The 26,864-nt window shown below is 45.5% G+C and overlaps 1 protein-coding gene across 5 annotated transcripts in view; it reads left to right on the top strand.

The window, feature by feature from the left end:
* Positions 1-26,864, top strand: part of PLCH2 (phospholipase C eta 2) — a 998,026-nt gene that overhangs the window by 875,073 nt on the left and 96,089 nt on the right. For all 5 annotated transcript variants that reach the window (XM_077457673.1, XM_077457675.1, XM_077457674.1 and 2 more), the window contains 4 exons: positions 8,699-8,791; positions 14,179-14,279; positions 14,371-14,468; positions 18,811-18,993. In XM_077457673.1, coding sequence (XP_077313799.1) covers positions 8,699-8,791; positions 14,179-14,279; positions 14,371-14,468; positions 18,811-18,993 — 475 coding nt within the window. The remainder of the gene's footprint in view (positions 1-8,698; positions 8,792-14,178; positions 14,280-14,370; positions 14,469-18,810; positions 18,994-26,864) is intronic.

Here is a 26,864-nt window from a genome sequence, read left to right on the forward strand (position 1 = left end):
GTCGGGTTAGCAAGCCCGGATCGCAGGTTGCCAACCCGTCATATCACAGCATCGGTGTTGTGAATGAAGCTGGTGGTAGAGGAAGAAAACGGCTGCAGAGCAGAGCCCATAAGCCAATGCTTACTGTACAGCGCCGGCTTTTCCACAGGCAGAGCAAAGCTCAATTAACCCACAGCACTACCCCGCAGCTGGGTAATCATCAGTGTGAAAGCAGTTTAGGCCCTTTTCACATGATCAGCCCTACCCAATTGGGCCCCAAGTTCACCTCTACAGAGCGGCAGATATAAACAGACTATTGTCCATTTACTCCCACCTGCCTCCAATCCGGTCCTAAAAATCTGATAAAAAAATAGAAGGGAGTTTGCCCCCTTCCATCTGAATGGATCGGAGGACCTATAGAGTAGCCGTGACCTGTCATCTGCCCGCTCCACTCATTGTAGCCCACAACTGGTTAACAAGTTGCTTAAGTGGCCCTCGCTCTTAAAAAGTTTGGGCACCCCTGACGTAGACACTATCATGTATTGGAAAAAATTAGGGCAGTTGACAGACTCACAATATGGGACCCTAGTAATGACATCACTATGGAGAAGTGCAGTAATATTGCATTAAGAGCCTTCCTGTATCTGCTCTGTGTTTGTGGTGACTCTTGGCCATCTTGGGTAGTGGAGGATCTACACTCTAAACTTTGAGACTTCAGAGGTGTTCTGCTGGCTGTCACATTGCAGATCAATCTAGTTATGTTACTTGTGTTTAGATGCAGGTCTTTATTTCTGACAGTGGCCAGGCACATCTCGGTCATCCGATCATGCCATGACCTGTTCATATGTAGTTGAAGACACCATTTCACTTTTTTGAAGAGAAAGGATTACAATCACTCAGTGGTCAAACATTTTCTTATTGAATGATTTTTATTAGTTTATATTAATATAGATATGTACAGTAGGAGCCAATGTACAGAAAACATAACCACAATTCTGTATACACCAAGGGCAAGAGTGTACAGAAAATCATTTTTAATCTATAGATAGACAGAACAACATAACAAACTGGAGCCTTAGAGGCGTAGCTTGAAGCTTGTGGGCCCCAATGCAAAAATTTACCTGGGCCCCCCCCACTATCACCCACTACTTCCACCATGTGTGCAGATACACCCACTGCATGCCAAGATACTCAAAGTGGCTTAGAGTTTTGAGTTCCCAGAGTTCCTCTTTACATCAGAGGACAAGGATCACAGCTGAAGGATTACAGCTGAAGAATCAGAGGACAGGGATCACCGCTGGAGAATCCGGGACATGGACCCCTGGCAGGTCACTTGGCAATGCTCCTTTCCCATCCCAGCACTTTATACAGCCCCCCCCCCCCCCCCCCACACTGCACAGGGCTAAAATCACATTCCTTTACACACAGGCTATCAGTCTTCACAGGGTGTATCTGGCTTTTATGTTGCCCTTCTGACCTGTGAAATTCTATGGTTGGAACGGCAATGTAGTTGCAGTAGGCAGATAGTGTTGGGGGAAGGGCACCTCCCAGAGGTTTATGTATTTTCCCCAGTTGTCATGGAAGTGGGGTAAGTAGACAGGCGGGGGGGGGGGTACAGAAAATCCTAGCTGGTGATTGGGAGAAACTGAGCAGTGTCATACCTCACCATTGACATCGGTCCCACCATGGCTACAGGACGGCACTCTCCTCCTCTTGCCTCGCTGAGCTCAGTTACCATTCCATGTTGGTAACACAGCACAGACACTTCCCCATCCTGGGCTATTCTCACCTCGTGCTCTTCTCCATTCAGGAAATTGCTCACAGCTTCTCCCCAACCAATGGGAAGAGAGGGGTGTGGACTGTGGAAGGCAAAGCAGGATTTTGTGGAGGATATGATAATACGACAGGAAGGCTGCAGGGGCCCCCTGGAGCTAGGGGTGGGGATGCGATTGTGACCCCAGCAACCCCTTATGCTACGCCCATGAAAGAGAACACAGCGTAACAGGTTCTGGGGTGACATCTTTTAAAATATTGGAAAACCTTTACTTTTGATGATCTTAAATATTTGGAAAAGATAAAATATCCCAATAGTTATTCAAACTAATCATAAATTACATATTTAGGGTTATGTATAGTTTGTTAGAAATGGCATATGGTTATACAATAGATCTTGCTGTGTGTGTGTGTATTATTTTTGATTGGTATTAGCTGGCCTCAAGTTAAATTTCAGAACAGATCCACCCGTTATATTTCAAAAAGAGTATTACACCACTTTTTTCGTACAGATTTGGACCTGGACATTTTCCAGACAGACTTGTCAAGTAAAGTCGTTTAACCTAGGTTTGATTTTTTTTTTTTGATTCATTATTCATCATTCTTACAACACATCCTTCATTGATACATGTCAGCACAGATCTCTCATGCATTATGGATAGGCATTGACTACTCTAGGAATGTTTGGCAAATCTTTCTTAAACTGAAATAATCATCACTGTGTGCCAGAAGCCTGAATCTGTGATTCAAGTTCAGTTATTTATACGTTATGAAACCCTGCACCTGCATGTAGCATATCCTTTATCTGCTGCTAGCAGGCAATCAGGTACCTGCAGACTGCTGCACTTCATATTGCTTCAACTGTTCTATTGCAAGCAGATGTGCTCCCAAGACACAAACTGCTGACAGCAAGGGCAGTGTAAAAATTTTGGTCAAACAGTGCCTATGTTTCCTAAGCATTAACATAGATTTAACATGATTATATTATATACACCTATTAGGGCTGGCCACATCATTACAAAATGTGACAGACAACTTTTAAAAAATATTTTATTTGGCTATTAACTCGAAAAAAAGTACCTTCTATTGCTCTCAACCATCTGCAAAATTCCTTTTTGTTGCTACTGTGATTAGAGTTCCTGTTAGTGCCGGTTCACACAGGGGCGACTCAGATCCGACTTCAAGTCACCCCAAGTCACCTCAGGTCGCACAACATGTAGAAATCAATGTAAGTGAATGAGAGCTGTCTTAATGCACACTACTGAAGTCGCTCCGACTTCAGAAAAGGTTCCTGTACTACTTCAATCTGACTTGTAGGCGACTGGTACCCATTGATTTCAATGGAGGTCACCTCCAAGTCCGATCTCCGTCTATATGGAGGCAACTCTCAGAGAATTATCAGCTCTCAAAAGGAGTTCCCCCCCCTGAGAGCTCATTCTCTGATTGGCCACGGCAAGTCGCCTGGCCTGGGGCGACTTAAAGTAGTGTTGTAAGTTGCGTCCAAGTCACGTCAAGTCACGTCCAAGTTGCCTCCAAAAGTCGTGTTGCCCCTGTGTGAACCAAGCCTTAGAGAGTGGCTACTTTTTGTCTCAAGGTCCCATTGTATGTAGGAATGTAGCCACCCTCTGTCGCTCACTCCTGAGATGGACTATGGGATTTGCAGTGTGCATAGAGTAGCGCACATGACTGCAAATAACACGCACTGCTCATTCCAAACAAATGGAAGAATGGCAGAAATTCAGGTAAGTATTAACTAAAAAAAAATACCTTCCATGGCAAGAAACTGTTTCATCAAAATAGGCTACAGGGCCATTAAGTAGCGGACTAAACAACTCCTACAGGTTACACCTAATTGTAGATGAACTTGTCGAGTAAAAGTTCATAATGTTAGATAACATCGAACATGCTCACACAACATATTCAGTAATCAGCCAGTTTACTGTCAACAGCCATCCATGTTAATGACTGGCATTAATGTTGATGCCATAAATAGACCCCTATGAAATTTTCCTTTGTTGAATGACACCAAGCTGATTAAATATTCAGAACAAGCCAGCATCGTACCCTTGAGATCGGAACACAATAAATTGGCAATTACCAATCCCAGCAGACAAAAATGTGCCTGGTACAAGAACAGGGGAAAAAATGATCTTCCTATATAGTCAGAGAACGCCAGACAAAGTTAATTGCAATAGCTTGAATTAAAGTACTCAGGACCCACAAATAGGTAGCATGATGTAATAAAATACTCACACGGGTTTTATCAATCAGACACCAGACATCTCATCTACCTTACTTCCACGTTCCCCGCTCTCTTTCTCATTAGCAATTAAGCTACTTAAGAGCTGGTTATTAAGATGCAGAATTTACATTTGAGTTAGTTAGCATGGCGAGCTGCACTAAGCTTTTTGAAAAGCCTGGCATGCGGGGATCTAAGGGCTCATAATTCTTTGTTTTAAAACAATATGCAATGCTTAATGTACTTCTCCCTGATGGAAACACGGCATTGCCCACAAAGAGCCGGAGCGTCTGTTGGAATATTTGATTAAAAAGGGATTTATCGGTAAAGTATCTGATGTGCTGTTGCTTATTCTAATGTTGGCACATGTTAGAACTGTTGTAAGGATTTGGGCTGTGTTGGCACCAGCTAATGATCCTGTTAATGGCATTCTCCAGGTGAACACTCAATATACATGGAAAGTGATAAGCTATTTAGCTGTCTGCTGTTTACTTTTGAAATTGGGAATAAAAGAAATCCAGTAAAAGTGCAGGGGAGGGGCCAATGATGTTCTGGGCATAAGTGCCATCAGCCATTACACAAAATGCAGTTCTGCCCCTCAGATATCTCTGTCCTTGTGCACAAACCCCATTGATTAGAACCTTGTTCCCAGCTGCAGGGAAGTGATTTGCAAAGGAGACTGCAGGTTATAGAAGCTTTTAGTCTATGGTTTATAATCGTGGTCTACAAAATGTGGCCCAGGGCCAAAGGTGTCCCTTTGCTTACCTTTATCTGTCCCTTGGGGCACTATTCCCCCACTGATACAAGGCACTATTCTGCCAACTGACATTCACAATGGGGCACCATTTTTCCCATTGGCATCAGCAATGGGGCACTATTTCTCCCAATGATTGTGGTACTATTCTTCCACCTAATACCAAATGTGATGTTTACTTCCACTGATGCCTGGAAAATTTCCACCCCCGCTGGCCACAGTCTGGCTCTCCTACATTTTTAAGGATAATAAACTGGCCCTTTGTTTAGAAGGTTTGGTGACCCCTGGTTTATAATATGACTATACCTTTCTTCTGAGTAAACTTTTTCTGTTTTAAACAGTGGGGACCCGTGCATTAGGGGTGCATAGGTGTTGCCCCCCCCTCCCCCCCAATCCATGATCTACATGCAGGGTGCCAGACGCATGGATTTCAATAGGGGATATTTTTTTTTAGCACATGATTAGAGCCAGAGGGTCTAATAAGCTTCAAAAAATGGTGGGCTCAGGGCGCAGGGCACTGCGCCCAAAGCCCACATAGTTGTGTGACAATAGCGTATAGTCCTGAAGCCCATTTCCTGATTGGCTGAAAGGAGAAGCTACCCTATTGGCTGAGGAAGGATGCACATGGTGAGAACACCACCGTATTGCTGAGAAGGAGACGCAGGGAAAGCCTGTCGCCCGGTGGGTAGCACTGCCCGGAGTAAGTATTGTGGGTGATGACCAACTGGGAGGGATTTTGGCTGTGCACCATTTGCCGCCCCCCCCCCCCCCAAAAAATATACCACCAGCCACCACTGGATTTAAATTTAAATTGTATTGAAATCCAAAAATAAGAATAAATTGTTTACGTAGGCAGATCTCTGTTCTGTGTGTCTGCCTGATGATCGGCAGGTACTGGCGGACATCAAGATCGGATTCTGCTGTGAGTAATCGCAGCAGAAGCAGGCTGCTGGTGGCATGCACACACGCTCCATAGGCAGAAGTGCAGAATCACAAATCTATATGTCATTCTGCATAGGAGGGCCAACCTGTAGCAGTATATCTGCTATGGGCCAGTCCTTAAAGTGGTTGTAAAGCCACTGTAGCACTGCCTTCTTGGGGGGTTGCTTAATAATGTATGTTCTCCTGTGCAGCCATGACCCTTTGAACTCTCCAGTCCCTCTGACACTCTAGGTTCAGATAATTTGTGTATACCTTTAAATGACAGACAGACACAAACCTGACGTTTCAACTCTCTATTAGTTTACTTATTTGAGAAGAGAGGTTTAAATCAAAGATTAGTCAGCCTAATCTTGCTGGTAACCAAGACTTGGCTGAAATAACATAATAAAATAATATTTGTGGATAAAAATTAATATTTCCTGTGTTATAGTACCCCAAGCTGACTTAATATACCTTTAATACTAATGAGAGATAATGTACTGTGATTATAAGCAAAGTGTCCTCTTTTAAGAACAATAAACAACAATGTCCCACAAGCCAAGCCTTTGCAGAGTTGGGGCCCATAAAGCAATGATTCCTTACTGTAGAAAATGATGATAGACAAGGCAGAATACCTGATCCTGGTGTTGCAAAGCTTTTCGTAATCAAAATGGGTGTCACCTATGTGCAGTGTTCAAAGTGTGGTATTTAACAAGGTAGTGGAATCTGCGGGCATAGGCCCCCTCACCAAAGATGGGCAAAGATGGGGATCAGTCTGCTAACTCAGCGAACTGGCTGTTTCTGCAATGTTCAGCAATATTGCAGGGTGTCCTGCAAACGAGTGACGTCTGCACTCGCTGGGACTGGAGCTGCCGGCTGGGTGCCACCTGATCGCCCGCAATCTCCTCTCACAGCAGCAGTGTGATGCACACACAGTGGGATCCAGGAAGCAAGAGAGCATAGGCCTGGTTAGCAGATCCATTTATAGTCTTAGTCCCACAATTCTCTTGTGAGGAAGATGGTCTGCTGGGAGATGTAGTCCATAGTCCGTTCTGCAATTCAGCAATGTCTATCCAGAAGACTACAGCTCCCACAATGCCTTCTTCTATGCTCAGAACGTGATGTCAGTGATTTAAGCCCAGCCATAGGAGGAGATAGGAGCCAACTGGAATGATAGGAGGCAAGTCTGCAGAATCTGATAACAGTAATCCTCTCCTGGCTACATCATTATATTATCATCATACCATCCCATCTGTTAAATAACAATATATGTGTCCCAGGGTCTGTGCTGTATAATAAAGATTACTATTTCTACCTTCTTTCAGAGCATCTGCCAGCGCTCACGTGACTGCTTGCCTTTCTCCTCTCCTGGACTGACAACTACAGCGGGAGGGGTTGAACGCTTCTGCTGACATCAGCTAGGGAGGAGAGGAGGCGAGAGACGAGCAGTCACGTGAGTGCTAGGAGACATTCTGAAGTAAGGTAGAAATTGGCATCTTTTTTATACAGCACAGACACTGGGACACATATTGTTATTTAACAGATGGGATGGTATGAATTAAACATAGGTTTTATAGCAGCCAGAAGGGAAGGGGCGAGGAGCAGAGTGGCACTGGTAAAAGCAGACAGGCGGGGAGGGGGCAGAGGAGGACAGAGCAAGGCTAAGGATGACGGAGGCATGTAAACTGACCATGGTGTCAGGGCTCAACAGCCATGATAAACCGTGGTCAGTTTATGGGGGGGGGGTGATTTTGAACCAGGCAGGATCAGCCAGGTATTTTAGATTATACAAGGGGCCAAATTACACAGCACAAGCAATATGCCGTAGAACATGCTTTAAGGGAACAGGATCCATTTTTTTTTTTTGGGGGGGGGGGGTTTGTTTGGGGTAACAAACACTTTAAGCAAGTAGCACTTCTCTTGTCCTGTATGATGGGCATCGTTCTCCGTATATATTCAAATTCTTGGTGTATGGACCCTGCACAGTACCACTTCTTATGTTCTGTGTGCTGTATTTAATTCCCTGTATATGTTGTATTATGTATGTATGGACTCCCCAGATCAGTGTCTCGCTGGATCAGCATGACAGTCAAGCAGCCAGCATTTTCAAAGCAGAAGTCAGAAATGGCAGCCTCCAGCTAGGTTTCCTTTAAAAAATTAAAATAAAGAAAAGTAAAGTTTTTGTTTGAAGTTATATTTTAAAGCCCTCACTATTTTCCTTCTATACTAATATCTGAAAATGTGTTATAACCTAAATGATTTTACATACAATTTAAAGCAGCATAAACATTTTTGCAATAGTTAAATAGTACAATATGTACATTGGAATATACAGGTGACTGCTGTGGAAGAAGGCTGAAGGCTTTGGTTCCATTATAGGGACTGTTCCTAGGAAGAGGGATCTATGAAATGATACAGCAGCAGTATTCTAAAAAGCCACAGTGCACCCTAGTGGTGGATTCTTGAATAATCAAGACTTTTCTGAGATAAACTGATATAAAATCTTTTCAGCATTTGGAAAACCTACAGAATGTTTGAGAAATACTGTATGTACTTGGCTGCCCCTCTGAATCAGGGTGCAGAAACGTGTCTGAAAACGGGAAGCTGATGAAAAGGTTAGGCCAGGGGCAGTCAGTCAGGATGGGGGAGCTAAGGGCTGTGATGATTCTGGATGCCCTCTAGCCATAAAATCCGTAGGCTCTATCTTACTTGCTGCAGCTTCCAATGCATACTGTGAGAAACTCGTTGTGTGCAGTGAAATTAGAGTAAGGAATTTTAGTATAAAAGTGGTTCCTGTACAGCTGTTCAAGAATGAAGGTAATGCTGGAGTTCAGTTTAATATTTTCCTGAACTGGATGATACCAGAAAGCAGGTTTTGGTGTAGAAAGTTTTCCAAGCCACCAGCAATCGGCACCTCTGTCATTGTGCATACTTCCATAATGAAACTATTTAGCAATTAAATGTTAATTTTCTTTTCTAAAATGATAAATGTTACATGTGCCCAGACTAACATAGGGATATCTGTGTTTCAGAGTAAAACAGAGGAAGAGCTGGAATCTGGGGAAGAGCCCAGCCCCAACAAGCGTCACAGTCGTTCCTTGATGGGAAGTTTTTCTAAGCACAAGGTGAGGGTTAGGGGTAGTATATCCTAGATTAGAAGAAGACCCTGGTTCCTGGTGATTGTGAGACTGACAATAGACGGGCCATGGATACGTCCACGTCGCCCCAATCTACTGTCTCAAGGTCCTATATTCCACCCCAATTTACAGTCTCTAAATTTGACGGCATGCTATTGAAGCCAGGGTGTTAAAGAACCATGGCATCTCGGGACCAGTGGTGAATGCTAGAAAAGTTGTCACTAGGAAGATTCATCATAAAGTCTTGAAGATTCTATTGCTTGGTGTGAAGCCAGAAAATGGCATCCTCAGAAATATGTGATTGGGAGAATTCTCCCTTTTCTACAGTCAGCTATGGAAATCAAATTGGCTTTGAGTACAATCAGAGGTCAAGTCTGGCCCTATCAGTATTCTTCCAAAGGCCTTTAGCCTCCCATTCACTGATCAGAACCTTTATGCAAGGGGCAACTCGCTTGCTTCCCGCCATTAGGTCACCTATGTGTCCTTGGGACCTGAACTTGGTGCTGTCTGTGTTACAGAAACAACCGTTTGAACCTATTAAGAAAAGTCCATTATACTTGCTGTTGCACAAGCTAGCCTTGCCTGTTGGCTATCACCTCGGCTAGAAGGGTGTCGGAGTTGGGGCTCTTTCATGCAGGAAACCGTACTTGATCCTTCACCACGACAGAGTCGTGTTACAACCTGTTCCATCCTTTTTGCCAAAGGTGATGTCGGCCTTTCATTTAAATCCGGACATTATTTTGCCTTCTTTTTTCTCTCAGCCTCGTTCGGTGGAAGAGAGACGACTGCATTCTTTGGAAGTTGTCTGGGCAGTCAAGTTTTATTTGCCTAGATCTGTGGAGACTCTTTTTTTTTTTTTTTTTTTTTACCAAAAGGACCCAAGAAGGTAGCTTCCAAAGATTCCATTGCCAATTGGGTCCCTCAATTGGTCATTCAGGCCTACGGTTTGAAACATAAAGCTCCTCCCTTTAGGGTGAGAGCTCATTCTACCAGGGGTGTAGGAACCTCCTGGGCTTTTCACTATCGGGTATCTGTGGCTCAGATTTGTAAGGCTGCTACTTGGTCTTCAGTGCATACGTTCATAACATTTTATCAAGTGGATGATCGCGCAGCCAAAGATTTGGCTTTCGGCTGCCATATAAGTTCTGATGACTATTGTTTGGCAGGGTGTCTCCCTCCCCTCAAGGCTATTGCTCTGGGAAGTCCCAGCAGGTAATGAATATTAGCCTGACTCTGTGTCCCATGATGTATGAAAAAGAAAATAGGATTTTTACATCATACTTACCTGTAAAATCCTTTTCTTTGAGTACATCATGGGACACAGAGATCCCGCCCCTCTTTGTTAAGGATTCAGTGCTTGCTACAAAATTGAAGTGCTTCCTGTATGGGAGGGGTTATATAGGGGATCACTTCCTGTCTGAAGACCTTTGGTCTACCATTGTCCATTCACCAAATGATGAAGTATAACCCAGCAGGTAATGAATATTAGCCTGACCCTATGTCCTATGATGTACACAAAGAAAAGGATTTTACAGGTAAGTATGACGTAAAAATCCTATTTTTTTACTTGTCCGGCTACATTTGCTGAGTTGTCCATAATAGAACATGCATACAAATTTTAGCAAGGTGATTGGGACCCCCCCATTATGGACATAGCAGGCCTTCAGACCCAGGAACTTGACAATACAGCCATGTCACATTAGCAATCCTATCGCTAGCAAGAATTCACCAGTAACAGAATTGCTGGAAAGTGTAGGAAGCAACTGCAAAAGTCATCTGCATGAAAGTGTCTCTTTGCTCCTCAAGCCAGCGGGAGAGTGATATATTCAGGCAGAGGAGTGATCCTACCTCTGGCAAGTTTTCGTCAGTAGCAAGATCCTTAGTGTGACATGGCGTTATGATATAAGAAATTGTAATGTGGTTTAACTGTCCTGTATTTACCAAAAATGCTAAGTTGTTTGGGACTAGCCATTTAAATACTCTTTCACAATAATTTGTACTAGTTTCAACATTTCTAAGGAAAAGTTTTTTTGCTCAGTATGAATTGAACGAAGTTTTGAAACCAATAAAACAGTTTCACCTGTCTACCTGTCACAGCCAGGAACTCAACATCTTCAGCTTTCATTCGAACACTGTGAAGAGTCCTTGAGCTTTGTTTTTGTTTTTTTTTGCGGGGTAATAATTTGGATGTGGATAGAAAATATGGGGGGGGGGGGAATTATAGGGGTGGTCCAACTTGATAGCAACAAAATCAGGAACAACTTCCTCCTTATATACAGCACCAATTGATTCTTCTCCTTTACTCTGTGCAACTCCAATTGATTCCTCCTTTAGTAGCTTACAGTCTCTGTTAGATCAGCAACAGCCCCTTACAGACTAGGGACGCTCAGTCCCTATTAGGAAGCAGCATAAAGTGTTATAAACTGCATCACAGAGTACCTACAACTCCCTTGTAGACCCTGATGCCAGGTATACCACTGCAGGAAATGCTAGCCCACCTGGCAGACTCTTCTCCACCAGCCCACCTGGTGGACTCTTCTCCACCAGCCCACCTGGCGGACTCTTCTCCACCAGCCCACCTGGCGGACTCTTCTCCACCAGCCCACCGGGCGGACTCTTCTCCACCAGCCCACCGGGCGGACTCTTCTCCACCAGCCCACCGGGCGGACTCTTCTCCACCAGCCCACCGGGCGGACTCTTCTCCACCAGCCCACCGGGCGGACTCTTTTCCACCAGCCCACCGGGCGGACTCTTCTCCACCAGCCCACCGGGCGGACTCTTCTCCACCAGCCCACCGGGCGGACTCTTCTCCACCAGCCCACCGGGCGGACTCTTCTCCACCAGCCCACCGGGCGGACTCTTCTCCACCAGCCCACCGGGCGGACTCTTCTCCACCAGCCCACCGGGCGGACTCTTCTCCACCAGCCCACCGGGCGGACTCTTCTCCACCAGCCCACCGGGCGGACTCTTTTCCACCAGCCCACCGGGCGGACTCTTCTCCACCAGCCCACCGGGCGGACTCTTCTCCACCAGCCCACCGGGCGGACTCTTCTCCACCAGCCCACCGGGCGGACTCTTCTCCACCAGCCCACCGGGCGGACTCTTCTCCACCAGCCCACCTGGAAAAAATACAGAAATGGCTGCACACCCAGAACTCCCGATTGCCTTTTATTGTTCATAAGGATAACACCAAATACACCAACATATGGTCACGTAGACGCGTTTCACAAATACATCTTGTGCTTAATCATTACAATGACTGAAGTAACTGATAGAACTTAAATAGACTGCCCCAGTAGCTACAGGTGTTCTGGGGGCAGAACTAATCAGTAATACCACACAACCTGATCAATCACTAAGCTTCAGCCCCTAAGAGCCTCTGATTGGAAACTAATATAAAAAACAAACAAACTGAAGATCCATGTTCCTGTGTGCACCACGAGCACCCCCATACACACAAAAGAATGGACTGATAATCGCATAGAAACATTGTGATTCACATAGATAATACCAATAAAAACATTGAAAAGGAAAAAGTGAAAATGAAAATTTGCCAACATTTACAAAGAGAAAATCAACGCTATAATAGAAAGTAATCCAATCATCCCATATAAATGTGCATGTGTGTGTAGGTGCATATGTGCAAATGCACTCGTACATACACCCAAGGGACATATATATATAGATAGATGAAATCATTGTTTCTCAACATAAAATCAATAGAGTCCAACCCGATAAATGTATGTGTGTTTTGTATGTACAAACATACACCCCTTTATCGTAGGAAACCATTTCCACTGTGGGGTCTGTAGAGACACACAAACCAGAGTGCAAACACAAAGGTCATATTGCACCTGGATACTAGATTCACATATGTATACTGTATAAATAGTAAAATATGGTAGAACCCAAACCAGTGTATCTACATAGGGATCCCCACAGATGGAATAGATTGGAGCTACTCAAGAATGAATATATGGTACAAAATATGTATATAAAAATCAAACATATAGAATATATAGTGTGCCATCATGAAGGTAAAACTAAACCTGATCTTCTCCACCAGCCCACCTGGCTGACTCTTCTCCACCAGCCCACCTGGCTGACTCTTCTCCAGCAGCCCACCTGGCTGACTCTTTTCTCCAGCAGCAGACCTGGCTGACTCTTTTCTCCAGCAGCCCGCCTGGCTGACTCTTTTCTCCAGCAGCCCGCCTGGCTGACTCTTTACTCTAGCAGCCCGCCTGGCTGACTCTTTACTCCAGCAGCCCGCCTGGCTGACTCTTTACTCCAGCAGCCCGCCTGGCTGACTCTTTACTCCAGCAGCCCGCCTGGCTGACTCTTTACTCCAGCAGTCCGCCTGGCTGACTCTTTACTCCAGCAGTCCGCCTGGCTGACTCTTTTCTCCAGCAGCCCGCTTTCTCCAGCAGCCCACCTGGCTGACTATTTTCCAGCAGCCCACCTGGCTGAGCCCACCCAGCTGAGTCTTCTTCAGCACTCTATCTGGCTGACTCTTCTTCACCACTCTATCCGACTGGCTCTCCAGAGATCTCCCAGGGCAAAGTTACAGAATATATAAGCCCACTGCTATCTTCGAGAAATACCTATTTCGAATGGTAGTCTCTCCCTTGTAAGTCCCTGCACCATGCTGTAGTACTCACACTGTTGTCCTTGCTCCCACTGCCTCTCGGGGAAGACTCCTTCCAAGCTTCTGCTGTTGTCAAGATGCTCCCAAGCCAGCTCCTGAGCCCACCTGAGGCTGAACACCCCTATCTCCCAGACTAGGGAGTTCGCCTTAAGGGCCACGACAGCCCCCTCAGCATTCCATCTCCATCTTCCACCTGACTCCCCTACTGGCATGACTCATTCATATGGGCTCACTTAGTCCCATGCCAGGCCCACCACGTGGAGATTGGATAAGTTCCTCTAAATATGCAGAACAACCCTCCTAGCCTCCATCCTCTAGCTTCCAGAATGTTCTCCAACTTTCCAAAACCAAGGGGAGACACCAGAGAGTCATTCAACCCTGAACGCTGATGATCCTGACTAGGGATGAGCTCAGGCGTGTTTGCATGTAACATGTGCAAAGCCCGCCAGGAAGTGAGCGCAGCGCTGCGCTAATCACAGGCAGTGAGACATTGCCCGATCTCTGCAGCCACGCATCGGGGCAATGTCTCACTGCCTGTGATTAGCACAGCGCTGCGCTCACTTCCTGGCGGGCTCTGCACGTGTTCCATGCGAACACGCCTGAGCTCATCCCTAATCCTGACCCAGATTAAGACTTGCATGTTTTAAACATGAGTCGGTGTAAAAATCTTCCTGCGCTCAGAGGGTGCCACATACCTAAGAAAAGTATTTTGTTTTTCTTTTTGCTATAGAAAAAAGGTGGACGCATCAAAAAGTGTTCAAGTTTAGAAGAAGGTGATGATGGTTTGGAACAACAGGGAAGTTTGGCCAGAACATCTCTACATTACAGCAGGTATAAAGACATAATCTGCTGTATGTTTTTGCTCTATCAACCTTTTCAAACCCTATACTGGATAATGAATAATCTTTTTTTTGTCTCTCAGGATGAACAGGCAAAAGAAGACAATGAAGCTTTCAAGGGCGCTGTCAGATTTGGTGAAATACACAAAGTCAGTTGGTATCCACGATGTAGATACAGAAAGTAAGTGGCAGCCACTGAAAGTGCTAAAAGGATCTAGTTTATCCCTTTCATGACTAAGCCTATTTTTGGAATTTGGTGTTTACAAGTTAAAATCCATATTTTTTGCTAGAAAATTACTTGGAACCCCCAAACATTATATATATTTTTTTAGCAGAGGCTCTAGAGAATAAAACGGCGATTGTTGCAATATTTTATGTCACCCGGTATTTGCGCAGTGGTGTTTTAAACGCAACTTTTTGGGAAAAGGGACACTTTCATGAATAAAAAAAAAACAAAACAGTAAAATTAGCCCAATTTTTTTGCGAAATGTGAAAGATAATGTTACGCCGAGTAAATAGATACCAAACATGTCACACTTTATAATTGCGCGCACTTGTAGATTGACGACAAAGTACGGTACCTAAAAATCTCAATAGGCGACGCTTTAAACATTTTTTACGGTTACCAGGTTAGCGTTACAGAGGAGGTCTACTGCTAGAATTATTGCTCTCGCTCTGACGATCGCGGCGATACCTCACATGTGTGACTTGAACACCGTTTACGTACGCGGGCGCGACTTCCGCATGCGTTTTCTTTGCTTCGCGAGCTCGCGGGGACGGCGGGCGCTTTGAAAATTTTTTTTTATTTATTTTATTTATTTTTAAATGACTAAATTGTTTAAAAAAAAAAAAAAATAATTTGATCACTTTTATTGCTGTCACAAGGAATGTAAACATCCCTTGTGACAGTAATAGGTGGTGACAGGTACTCTTTATGGAGGGATCGGGGGTCTAAAAGACCCCCCACCCCTCCTTTACACTTCAATGTATTCAGATCGCCGAAAACGGCGATTCTGAATACCGGATATTTTTTTAAAACCGGCGCCATTGGCAGCCGAGTAAACGGGAAGTGACGTCATGACGTCGCTTCCGTGTTTACGATGAGGAGACTGGAACGAAGCCGATTACGGCTTCGTTCCAGTTCCTCCCCAGCAGCCAGAGCCGACGGATCTTTAATCGGTGCTCCCGATCGAGCGGGAGCACCGGTAACAGCGGCGAGAGGCGGCGGGAGGGGGGGACGTCCCCTCCCGCTCCTCCGGCATAACAGCCGAGCGGCTTTTAGCCGCATCGGTTGTTATGCCTGGATAGCCAATCGCCTGCTGTAAAAAACGGTACCGGGATGATGCCTGCAGGTGCGGGCATCATCCCGGTATAACCCCCGGAAGCCGAGTACGCAGATGTGCGTACGCTCGGCGGGAAAGGGTTAATGTAAGGTCCTTTCCATTAAGGCCTAATGTATATATTTTGTTTTGGGTCCTTTGGAAAGTGAAAGCGTTAAAATGCCAGATTACTACTTATGTAGTTGACCATATCAATGAGTGATTTCCTGTCCCAGTGACACTTCTAGGAGTAATGAGGGTTATGGTTGTCATCAAGACAGGAGGTCAGGATAGTAAAGAAAGTAGCGCTAAAAACAATGAACAAAAATCTGTACCAAATATACAAATGATGACTTTGTGATAGAAATCATTCTCAAATATAACAATCATGTTTATATAAGTGAAAACACAAGTGAAAAAAGTCCAGTCACTGGAACAATCCTATGATGAACCTGTAAAGTCCACGACAGAGTGGCTGTTACTCAGAAACGCATTGAGTGCATTTGATGTTCTTAACCAATAAATGTTTAAAAGGCAGATGAGCTGAACTTTTGTACAAGGCACTCCTCAGTACCCATCCAAGAGTTCTCCATCTTTGCAAGGAAGGTGGCAACGTGTTATTTGGTTACACAAATATTTAGCTAGTTCAACTGCCCCTTCGAAATATCCTGACTTTCAATTATATTTAGTTCTTTAAATGATTACTGTCTCTATTTACCCTTCCCTTATATTCTACAGGGCACTCTTCTTTCCTATATGTAGTGCCCTCTTATTTAGGCTGCTAACAGGCATTGGTAAACTTAGTTTTTGGCTCCACGGTAACTACTGCAGCAGGAATTGATTGTTGCTGGCTGTTCTGGGCTCTGCTGACTGCAGGTTCACCTACTTCAGACCACATTCCAGTAAGTTCTGGAATATAGTGGGTTGGGAGAGGCAAACCCTGGACTGAATAATTCATGCAACCTCAGCCGATCCATAGTCGAGAGAGTGACCAGCAGGGTGACTGAGGTGTGCATAGATACTCTGGAACTAAGAGCAGCAGGGTCCTTTGCACTAGTGGAGAGAGACCCAGTCTGGAGGGGCTGTCTGCCCTCCAGTGATATTTGCTGAGGCCTGAAGGAGATTGTTTGGGGCACTGGTTTATGGACAGCTTGAGGCCTACTGCTAAAGTGTGAAGACTGGTCAAGAGAAAGTCTGTTGTGGCTCTGGCCTGGAGATTCATGAAGCAGGGCCTGGCTTATACTGGAAGGAGGTGTTCATGTATCCATTGACATAGTGTGTAGAGGCCATAGAGTGAGAGATCCTAGAGAGATTAATGCTGCTTTACTCTTCTTTGAGAGACTGCTTCAGATTGGTGGCTCAGGGCTGTTTCCAGTGCGGGATCCCCTTGAAGCTCTGCCTTCTCCTCTAGAGGACTATCTGGAGAAGGTTAACTGCTATTACAAAGAGTCCTCTGTCAAAGTTGTACTTTTCCATATCCAGGTTTTCCTGAACAATAAAACTCAAAAATGCACTTTCTGCCTGTTTATTTAGTGAAGAGACTGAGAAACTGCTGTGTGACTAGCCACCATGCATCCAATAGGAAATAAAACCTACGATAATATAGCCAGCCCTGTCTGGGGTGTACTAACTATATTCACTCTTCTACTCTAACCGTGATCTGTCATGGTTAAAATAACAATCTTGTGGCATTTTGATAGGTATGGTTTGGAATCGGAGATAGCTGAACAAAAAATACATAATGAGCCAAAAAAAACTTTTGCAAATGTTTGCTAGTAGTAAGTACATTGTCTGCATTCCAAGTACTATTCAAGAATTGTATCAAAATACCACCAGTAGACTTCTTTATGGTCAACACAAAATGGTCCTGTGCACAGCTAAATCACCCGGAATCATTCTATCCATTCTATTCTAACAGATGGATTGCTGCCATTGTCTTTCCTTAAAGTAGAGCTAAACCTCTCCTGAATTGAAGATTAAGGTTTTATCATAACTGCACATGTATTTCCCCATGTGTTCTCCAGCTGGGGCATATAGGGAGAGAAGTTTAATCTGTTTGTATGTAGAAGGCATAGCTCCTGACTCTCCCTGATTTGGAGCAATGTCCCTCTGTCCCTCTTTCCTCCTCATTTGTCCCTCATTTTGGTCTGATCTATTTAGTTGTATATAAAATGCACTTTTTATCTTTCAAAAGGTGCTAAACCTTCCATCCAAATTCTAAATTGCTGTATTTTTCAATTTTAAAAGTCAATATAAAGGAATAGTAATGGTAAAAAAAGCACTTGTGGATTTAATTAACCTTTTTTTTGTTATTTCCCCTTGAAGGGGGCATGGCAGGGGGCATGTCCTATGACTACATACGTTTGCTAGTAGGTGTCCCTCATTCCCATCTCAGAATGTTGGGAGGTATGTGAAGGGCTGAATTCACCTTTTGCATGAACTGGCCCATAAAGGTCAGGGACACCAGTAGTTTATAATACACTGGGGCTTATTTACGAAAAGGCAAGTCCACTTTGCCCTACAATTGCACTTGAAAGTGCAGTGGCTGTAGATCCGAGGGGGACATGCAAGGAAAAAACAGCATTTTAGCTTGAACATGATTGGATGAAAAAAATCAACAGAGCTTCCCCTCATTTCAGATCTACCCCCCAGATTTACAGCGACTGCACTTCCAAGTGCAAATTGGATTTACCTTTCATAAATAATCCCCACTGTGTTGTTTGTAGAAAGCCATACCTGTAGGCATTTTCTATCACCCATAAAGCCTGACTGAATTATTCCCATTGTTTACAGTCTTACATTCTGGATTTTTCTAGAACCTGATGTCTAACTTTAGAAGGGACAAAGAGCTAGAAAATACAGTGCATGAAAATGGAGCAAATTCCCCCAAAAATAGGGTTTTTAGAAAAAATATTGAAAATACAGTGTATTTCCTAAGTATGAGAAGAAATTTGACAACATTTGTGAGTCAAGGTCATCTGAAAATGTTCTTATCGGTATTGGGGACAGAGGTTCCAGCAGCTCCACATAACAAACCATTGTAGGCCATTGTTATCCCATAGCTTTTGTATACTAGTCACTGACCAGCATAGTAACATTTCTCACACCATGGTATTATGAGAGGACCTCTCAGGACAGTAAGACAACCTTGTACCAGAATGCATTGACTTGAAGTGATGTTTTGATTTTCTCTTTTTTCCACAGTATCTTGCAGCTGGCAGGTTTCGTCTTTTAGCGAGACAAAAGCACATCAAATCCTTCAGCAGAAGCCAGCGCAGTTCGTTCGTTTCAACCAGCACCAGCTCTCTCGCATCTACCCTTCATCCTACAGAGTTGATTCCAGCAATTACAACCCACAGCCCTTCTGGAATGCCGGCTGTCAGCTAGGTGAGGAGACATTGAAGCTGAAATGTTCTTTTCCTTCTCATTGTGTAGCCACCAAGAGAGTTAGGCTAATTATATTTAGTTATTTTTTTGTAAAAAATCTAGAAGACCATAGTCTCATAGTCTCATAGTCTCTGTTCAGAACAAAACCACACTCAGAACAACAGCACTGCATGAAGTGATGAGTTTTTGTTCTTATTGAGCTTGGGCTGAGCGTGGAGCACATTAAAAAATACAACATGCAGCACTCTATTTTATGGTTTTTCTGTGCTCTTCTGCCCCTCCCCTCATTTTAAACTAAACAAATTGAAAAAAATATCATTCAGGTTTGTATTAAATGAATTGCTTGCTGCCCTTAGGCTGTAAGTGTGTGTATGTATGTATGTATGTGTATATATATATATATATATATATATATATATGGCCTCTGCAGCAAGCTGTTATTTTTAGGAATTCCCAATCCAATGGGGAGTCCAAGACTGCTGTAAGCAGTCCTCGACTGCACACAGAGGAGATAGAGGAACCTTTGTTCCCTGTTCTCCTCTGTCAATAATGAAGCTGGAGGTAACAAGAGCTGTGTTTCCATGGCCAGTACAGCCAGAGAAGCATCTGATGAAATCAATCTGTGTGTTGTTCAGATTCCTTGAAGGGCAGGGGAGACACCAGGGGTCCAATAGACCCCTGATGTCTTGATAAAGAGAACCTGTTACTGCCCAAAGCTGTCACAAGGGACTTATTCTCGCCTTGTTATAGTAATAAAGTTAAAGCGGAGTTCCACACAAAAATGCAACTTCCATTTTTTGGAACCCTCCCCCCTCCGGTGTCACATTTGGTACCTTTCGGGGGGGAGGGGGAGCAGATACCTGTCTAATACAGGTATCTTGCTCCCACTTCTGGGCATAGATACCCGCGCCACCCGCGGGTATCTACGCCACTCCTAGCCCCCCCCCCCCGTCTTCTGGGAGACACACGGGTCCCAGCAGACAGCAGAGGCCAGTGGGAACATGCAGCACGAGTCGCACATGCGCAGTAGGGAATCAGGAAGTGCAGCCGCAAGGCTTCATTTCCTAAATCCCTTACCAAAGATGGTGGCAGCACCCGAGAGCCAAGGGACAGATTAGCTTCAGGTGCCGACATCGCGGGCGCCCTGAACAGGTAAGTGTCCATATTTTAAAAGTCAGCAGCTATAGTATTTGTAGCTGCTGACTTAAACAAAAAAAATGGCGGAACTCCACGTTAAGTGAAAAATATAAAGTGTAAGAAAAAGTAAATAACATAAACAGAACTAATTAATTTTAAAGTACACCCAAATCCAGTCCCCCCCCCCCCCCCTTTGGTCGCACACAAATGCAAATGTGCACGTAGGTCTGGCATACATATGTAAATGGTGATTGCATCACACATGTGGCGTATTGCCATGACCATCAGAGTGAGGGTAATTCTAGTGCCAGAGTTCACTTTTAACTCAACACTTTTAAAGCATCGCCTACAGTCGGAAAATTTAAGGTATTATAATTTATTGCCATTTCATAGCCATGCGCAACTGAAATCTTGACATGCTTGGTATCTACTTACTTGATGCAACCTCAACTTTCATACTTTACCAAAAAATTGGGTACTATATTGTGTTTGTTTGCACTAAAATGCATTTAAGTGTATTTTTACCTGAAAGTTTGCATTTGATAAAAGGCTGCACAAATATTGCGTGACATAAAAAAAATTGCAACAGCCACCATTTTCACTCCAGGGCCTCTGCTTTCAGAAAATATATAATGTTTTGGGGTTCTAAGTATTTTTCTAGAAAAAGCGAGAGCAGTGTGAGTATAGAGCTAAACTGCTGCTGCTTTACTGTCAAATCGCAGGCTGGGGTGGCGGAAAATGACCTAGTTTAATTGCATCAAAAAATAGTCAGTTCAATAGTCTGTTTATCAAATTATATGTGCATACGTGTATTTTTATATATGTATATTCAGGGCTTTTTTTCCCTCAAACAATAGGTGCTGGAACTCAACCAACTAAAACCCCTCCACATACACCCTCCAAATCACATCAAATAGTGGATGTGGTCAGTCAAATTTCATGAACAGTAGGAGGGTCTTAAAGGGGCATTAAATACCAGGATTGCATTACATACAGAGTGCAGAGTTCAGGGGGGGTTACACACAGATTTCAGAGCTGTCACTTGTAAACACAGAAACCTGACTTTTGTGTTTACAAGTGATTGTGGTGAGCAGCCACCCCCCCCCCCCCCCCCCAAGGGTCTGAGCCAAAGGTGGTGTAACTGAGTTCCACCAAGTTCCCCCTGAAAAAAAGCCCTGTGTATATTAAAATGGGTGATTGCTGCTTGGTACATACATGCTATAAGAGGTTCTCCCACTTATTGTTAGAGCTTTCGCTTATTTTGAATTCCAGAGAAAGCAGCAGGTAGAGAGAGATAGTGTTGCTTAGCCTTTCAATGCATGTGTTAGGGGGCAGAGCCCAAAACAAGTGAAGACAGTGTAGGGTTGCCACTTTTTCTTCAAGCCAAGCTCAAACATTTTAACGGCGCACAGTACATCTTTTTTAGATTTTAGTATACAGTAGCAAGGGTCAGCAACCCTTTTCCAAGGGCTGGATTCAATGTATGTGAATGCATGGAGGGCTGCATTCTCCTGCTAATAAATTAAGATAACATTACACAGCCCCTGCACCTCTGGAGCCCTTTACATTACACAACCCCTGCACCTCTGGCCCCCTTTACATTACAGGGCCCCTGCACCTCTCGCCCCCTTTACATTACATGGCCCCCGCACCTCTGGCCCCCTTTACATTACACAGCTCCCGCACCTCTGGCCCCCTTAACATTACACAGCCCTCTGCACCTCTGAACCCCTTTACATTACACAGCCCCCGCACCTCTGGATCCCTTTACATTACTCAGTCCCCCCTGCATATTACACAGCCCCCCCTGCACATCACACAGCCCACCCCAGCTGTGTAAGGAATGGGGTGCTTTAAAAAAAAATCTTTTTTTTCACACTGTCCCTTTTTGAAAAATATAAATTCTGATCACTTTTATTGCTGTCAGAAGGAATGTGAACATCCCCTGTGACAGTAATAGGCAGTGACAGGTACTCTTTATGGAGGTATCTGGGGTCTATAAGACCCCAAATCCCTCCTTTTACACTTCAAAACTCCAACTTTGGCTGTTTTGAATGCTATAATTTTTCTTAAAAATTTTGCGCCTTCAAGTCTTCTGTTAACCGAAACTCATGTCATGAAATCGCTTCTGGGTTACTAGATCCGAGACCCAATTGAAGCTGATTCTGGCTTTGTGCGGAACTCTGGCCAGTAGGCGAACGTGCCGGCTGGTCGCTCAGGGGAGAGGAGAGCCCCGGCCAGCCACTGAAGGCAGGGGGGGGGTGGCCCATCCTGCTGCTTGGGATAACAGCCGAGTGACTTCTTAACCACATCAGTTGTTATCCCAAGAAAGCCATGCGCTGGCACTAAAAAATGGTACTGGGGTGATGCCTGCAGCTGCAGGTATCACCTGGTACAACCCCTTCAAGCCAAGGCTGCATATTTGCCTATGGTCGGCGTGAAGGGGTTAAAATGTCTGCGGGGGTCAGGTGATTCATCACATGCACTGATGGGCTGGGCATTTAGTGGTGGGCCAGGTGCAGCCCATAGGTTGCCGACACCTGCACTATAGGATTGTAACAGACCCTGGGACACATTTAGGCACTCCAAAGAGAATAGTAATGCGGTGCACATAGTACCCCATCACCCTCCTGTCAAGCCCTGTTCCAAGTGACATTCCTGTCTGAATAATGTATCCACGTTTCAGGTGAACTGAAACCCGGACACATGATTCAAAACCCAGGCTGTCCGGGTGAATCCTGGACAGGTGGCAACCCTAAGGCAGTGGGTGATTCAACTGTCCTGTATCTATCCTGTACCTGATAATATTCTTGCGTGAACTAACCTTTTAATTCCTGTTAGACATTAAAGCGGTATTAAAGAGGAAGTAAACTCCTCTATTTTATTTGTACCTATAGGTAAGCCTAGAATGAGGCTTGCCTATAGGTACTGTAAATCTCTCCTAAACGTGCACGGTTTAGAAGATATTTACTGCATACTACGCCAATTGCGCATGTGCACTCAAACGGCTGCCTGTGCCATTTCTTTAGGGCCTGTGCCGTGACTGGTGTCTCCCACACACATGAGTGATGTCATCGCGACTCCGGCCAATCAAAGTGCCCAAGTCTGCAAATCCAGAAGAAACACTGGTGGTAGATGTTGGCCATGACCAGTGTAGTCTAAATGTTACCTTTTCATTTGCCCTGTTACCCATTATACTCCAACCCCCCATAACTGCCACCTAAATGATCACACCTTCTTGGAGTATAATGGCCATAGCAGCCTTGATCAACACAAACTCAATAAATTACTCCAATCCAAATATATATATATATATATATATATATATATATATATATATATACATACAACCAGTAATAGATAATAACATGCCCAGTCTGGCGATCTCTGATGGTGACCTAAAATTTTTCCCAAACAACCAACTCACTGCGGTACCCATTTTAACATAACCAGCTGTGACCGCACGGAGACAACTTCCGTCAGTAAAACCATACCAGTATTCCATACACCGTTTTGGAATACACCGGAGGGGCACATATTATAGATGAGCCCCCCACCGCTTTTAGATAACCGCTGATTTACCGCCAACCTTCAGAGACCACCAGAAACATCGCCACAGGCCGAAAGGGAGATTCCCTCAACCTTGAGGGCAACCCCACACCCGCAGGGCCTTCTAAATTCCATCATGCAGACCCATCGACCATAGGTCGATCCCCACATCGGAGAGGTGAACCCCATCCCTCCTCAAGTAGAGCCCAACATTAGTTTCCAGCTCTCTGTGCCGAATAACGATCCCCCATTCTGCACCACAAACCTCCCCACCACCTTGTTGATCTTGATACACGTCTTGTTAATGCTCACCACAGACCTAGCCCACCTCCACACCGTCCTGGCTACAATGAGCAGCAACGTCTCCGGAAACTGGAACCGCAACCTCATAAAGTCCACCTTTATGTCCGCTAACAGGTCCCTGACCTTTGCGGACCCCCAGATCGTTCCCCCCTGCGTGAATCACTAGAATGTCCGGGGGCCTGTCCAACCTTGCATATTTTTCCACTTCATCCCAGGGATCCCCAACCAACACAAAAAGGCATCCCTCATGGAAATACCCAATCGCCTGCCATCAGGTTGCTCGTCTCCTCTCCTGGCCCCCCAGCACACATACGAGTGCCCTATGATCCAGACTAGGCGAGCTGAACCTCCATTTGAAACAAAAAATAAACACAACAAAATAACCTTTGCAGGCAACAAAAAATCCCAAATTGCCCAAATGGCTGCTACTACTAAACTTGACCAAACCCCAACATTCATACAGTTTTAAAATCCTTATTTTCTTCTTTTTTTTTTGTTTTTTTATTCCCTGGCCAACTGCGGCCTCACATAGGTACAGAATCGTCGAGATTCCCATCTCCCGATTCTTCGAACAGCTGCCTCATCCAACCCGCATCTGGCAGCCTCCGTGGCTGCCCCAATGCGGAAGGAGTGTGAAGCGTATTCCCCGCTGTCCAACCCCACCTCCTGTAAACACCGTCTAAACACTGACACACCCGTCCTCATGCCACAGGAAAGGACCCGTCCCTCCCCTCCGTACAGTCTGGAAATTCCGTACCACCGCTACTGGGCACACCCTAGATCCCGGTAGCTCAAACAGGGACACCACCGTCCCCTATCCCTGCTGATCCATTTTAGACCTCCTCAAGTGCAGCCCCACCCGACCAACTGCCAGCAGCACATCCTGATCCGTATTTCCTGCTGTCCAACCCCCGGCCAAGCTTTTGGTCGGGCTCACCAATTCCCCAATTCTAAAGGCCCCATAAAACACCAACGAAAACGCCACCATAAATAGCAGCGTCTCATAGCCCGAGGCACAAACTGAGCTTAGCCGCTTGCATATCGCCGTCAGGTTTGCAAATGTGACTGGCCGCCTCGCATCCCTCTTCCTATGCTACTTCCGATACCCCTTCAGTGCTTGACCCAAAAGTCCTTCGACCAATCCTCCTTCCCAAGTAATTGGAACAAAAACGCCAACCCTGCCAGCTTCCGATCAAGCGTTGTGGCCGACAATCCTCTTTCCATATTCCTTGCGACAAGTACAGCACTAGCAAATGCCAATCGGATCCCTGATCACTTACCCCCGTTTCCTGTACCATCCCCAACCACTCCATCCATACCTTCGAGTACACTGACCATGTGGACCAACGGCAGCCCCCACATCCAATCCAGGCAAGGTACTCCTTTGACTTCCGCGCCCGGTGCCAGCTCCCTGAACTTGTCCCAATGAAAACGAGACAGAGAGTCCGCCAATGAGTTCTTGACCCCCAGGATATGAACGGCATGAATACATTTTTTTAACTGCAAGCACCTAAACACCAACTGCCACAGCAACCGTATGATGGGGGGGAGAGGAAGCCGACATGAGGTTGACCAGCTGTACGACCCCCATGTTGTCGCAGTTTATTCTCAGTTTCAGGATTTTGCAGTCCTCCCCCCATAGCTCTAAGGCCAGGACAACCGGGAAGAGTTCAAGCAACACCAAGTTTCTCAGGAGCCCCACCCTTTCCCAGGACTGTGGCCAAGGTTCCGCACTCCACCTGCCCCAAAAGAATGCACCGTAACCCATTGAGCCTGCCGCATTGGTGACCAAGTCCACATCAAAATTGCTCACTGGGCTGGTCATCCACATGGCCCTAACGTTGTAAGAGGACAAAAACTCATGCCAAACACACAAGTCCTCCCTGTGTTCTTGCCTCAGACGAACAAAATGAGTAGGGACTTTCACCCCCGCTGTAGCTGCCGACAGACGTTGGCAAAAAACCCTCCCCATGGGGATGATCTTGCAAGCAAATTTCAGCTTGCCCTTTTGTGAGCATAGTCGCCGGCCCGCTTCCCCCTCCTGAAACATCTGGACAGCATGTGGACTCCCCCACCCCCCGAGCATTCATGCTTGAACCTGCATGTTCCTCCGAACTTACAGGCTCCTTCATTGAACTGCCAACGTACCCCCACTTCTTTCCGGCAGTCCTGAGGCAGGCACACTCCTGGCCCCCCCTGAGGAAACTGAGGCGGGGCCCACGCTGACGACATAAGCCTCATCCAGAGGATGAAATCTTTGTCATCCCAACGCCACTTCGGCCGGACTGACTTCCGCTGCCTGAATTGCTCATCGTAGCGAAGCCAGGCCATCCCTCCATACACTCTATGTGCCTCCCCGATGGCATCCATATAGCAGAATAATGCTGAGCAGTGCTCGGGGTTCTTCTCGCCTATGACGCTTGCCAAAATGGCGAATGCCTGTAGCCAATTAGAAAAAGTGAGCGGTATCAGCCGATACCGCCGCTTTTCCTCATCCTCCTCCTTGGAATCATCGGGTTTTACCCTATCCAGGTTGAATTTCTCTAATGGGAGCAGCGAGAAGATCTCCACATACTCACCCTTTCCTATCTTCTTGCGCACTTCCTGTTTCAAATGCGCTCCCAGCGGGCCCTCGAAGCATACGTATACTTCGCACCTTGCGGTGTCAGCAATCCTAACCACGTCGGTCCTTACCACCGGCTCCTTATTCCCTTTTTCCACCGCCTTTTCCTTAACCACCCCCTCCACTACTTGCACCGTGGCGGGAGCAACCGTGGGTGGCGGCCTCCCTGTCCCCCCCGAACCCCCCTTTGGAGCCCCAGCCACTGGAGCCGTCCAAGGGGCAACCTGGCTTGGCTGCCGCTGTCCACCTTCGAATCACC

The sequence above is a fragment of the Lithobates pipiens genome, unplaced genomic scaffold, assembly GCF_037356315.1.
Source record: "Lithobates pipiens isolate NorthernLeopardFrog02 unplaced genomic scaffold, aLitPip1_a1.2 Scaffold_27, whole genome shotgun sequence".
Lineage (NCBI taxonomy): Eukaryota > Metazoa > Chordata > Amphibia > Anura > Ranidae > Lithobates > Lithobates pipiens.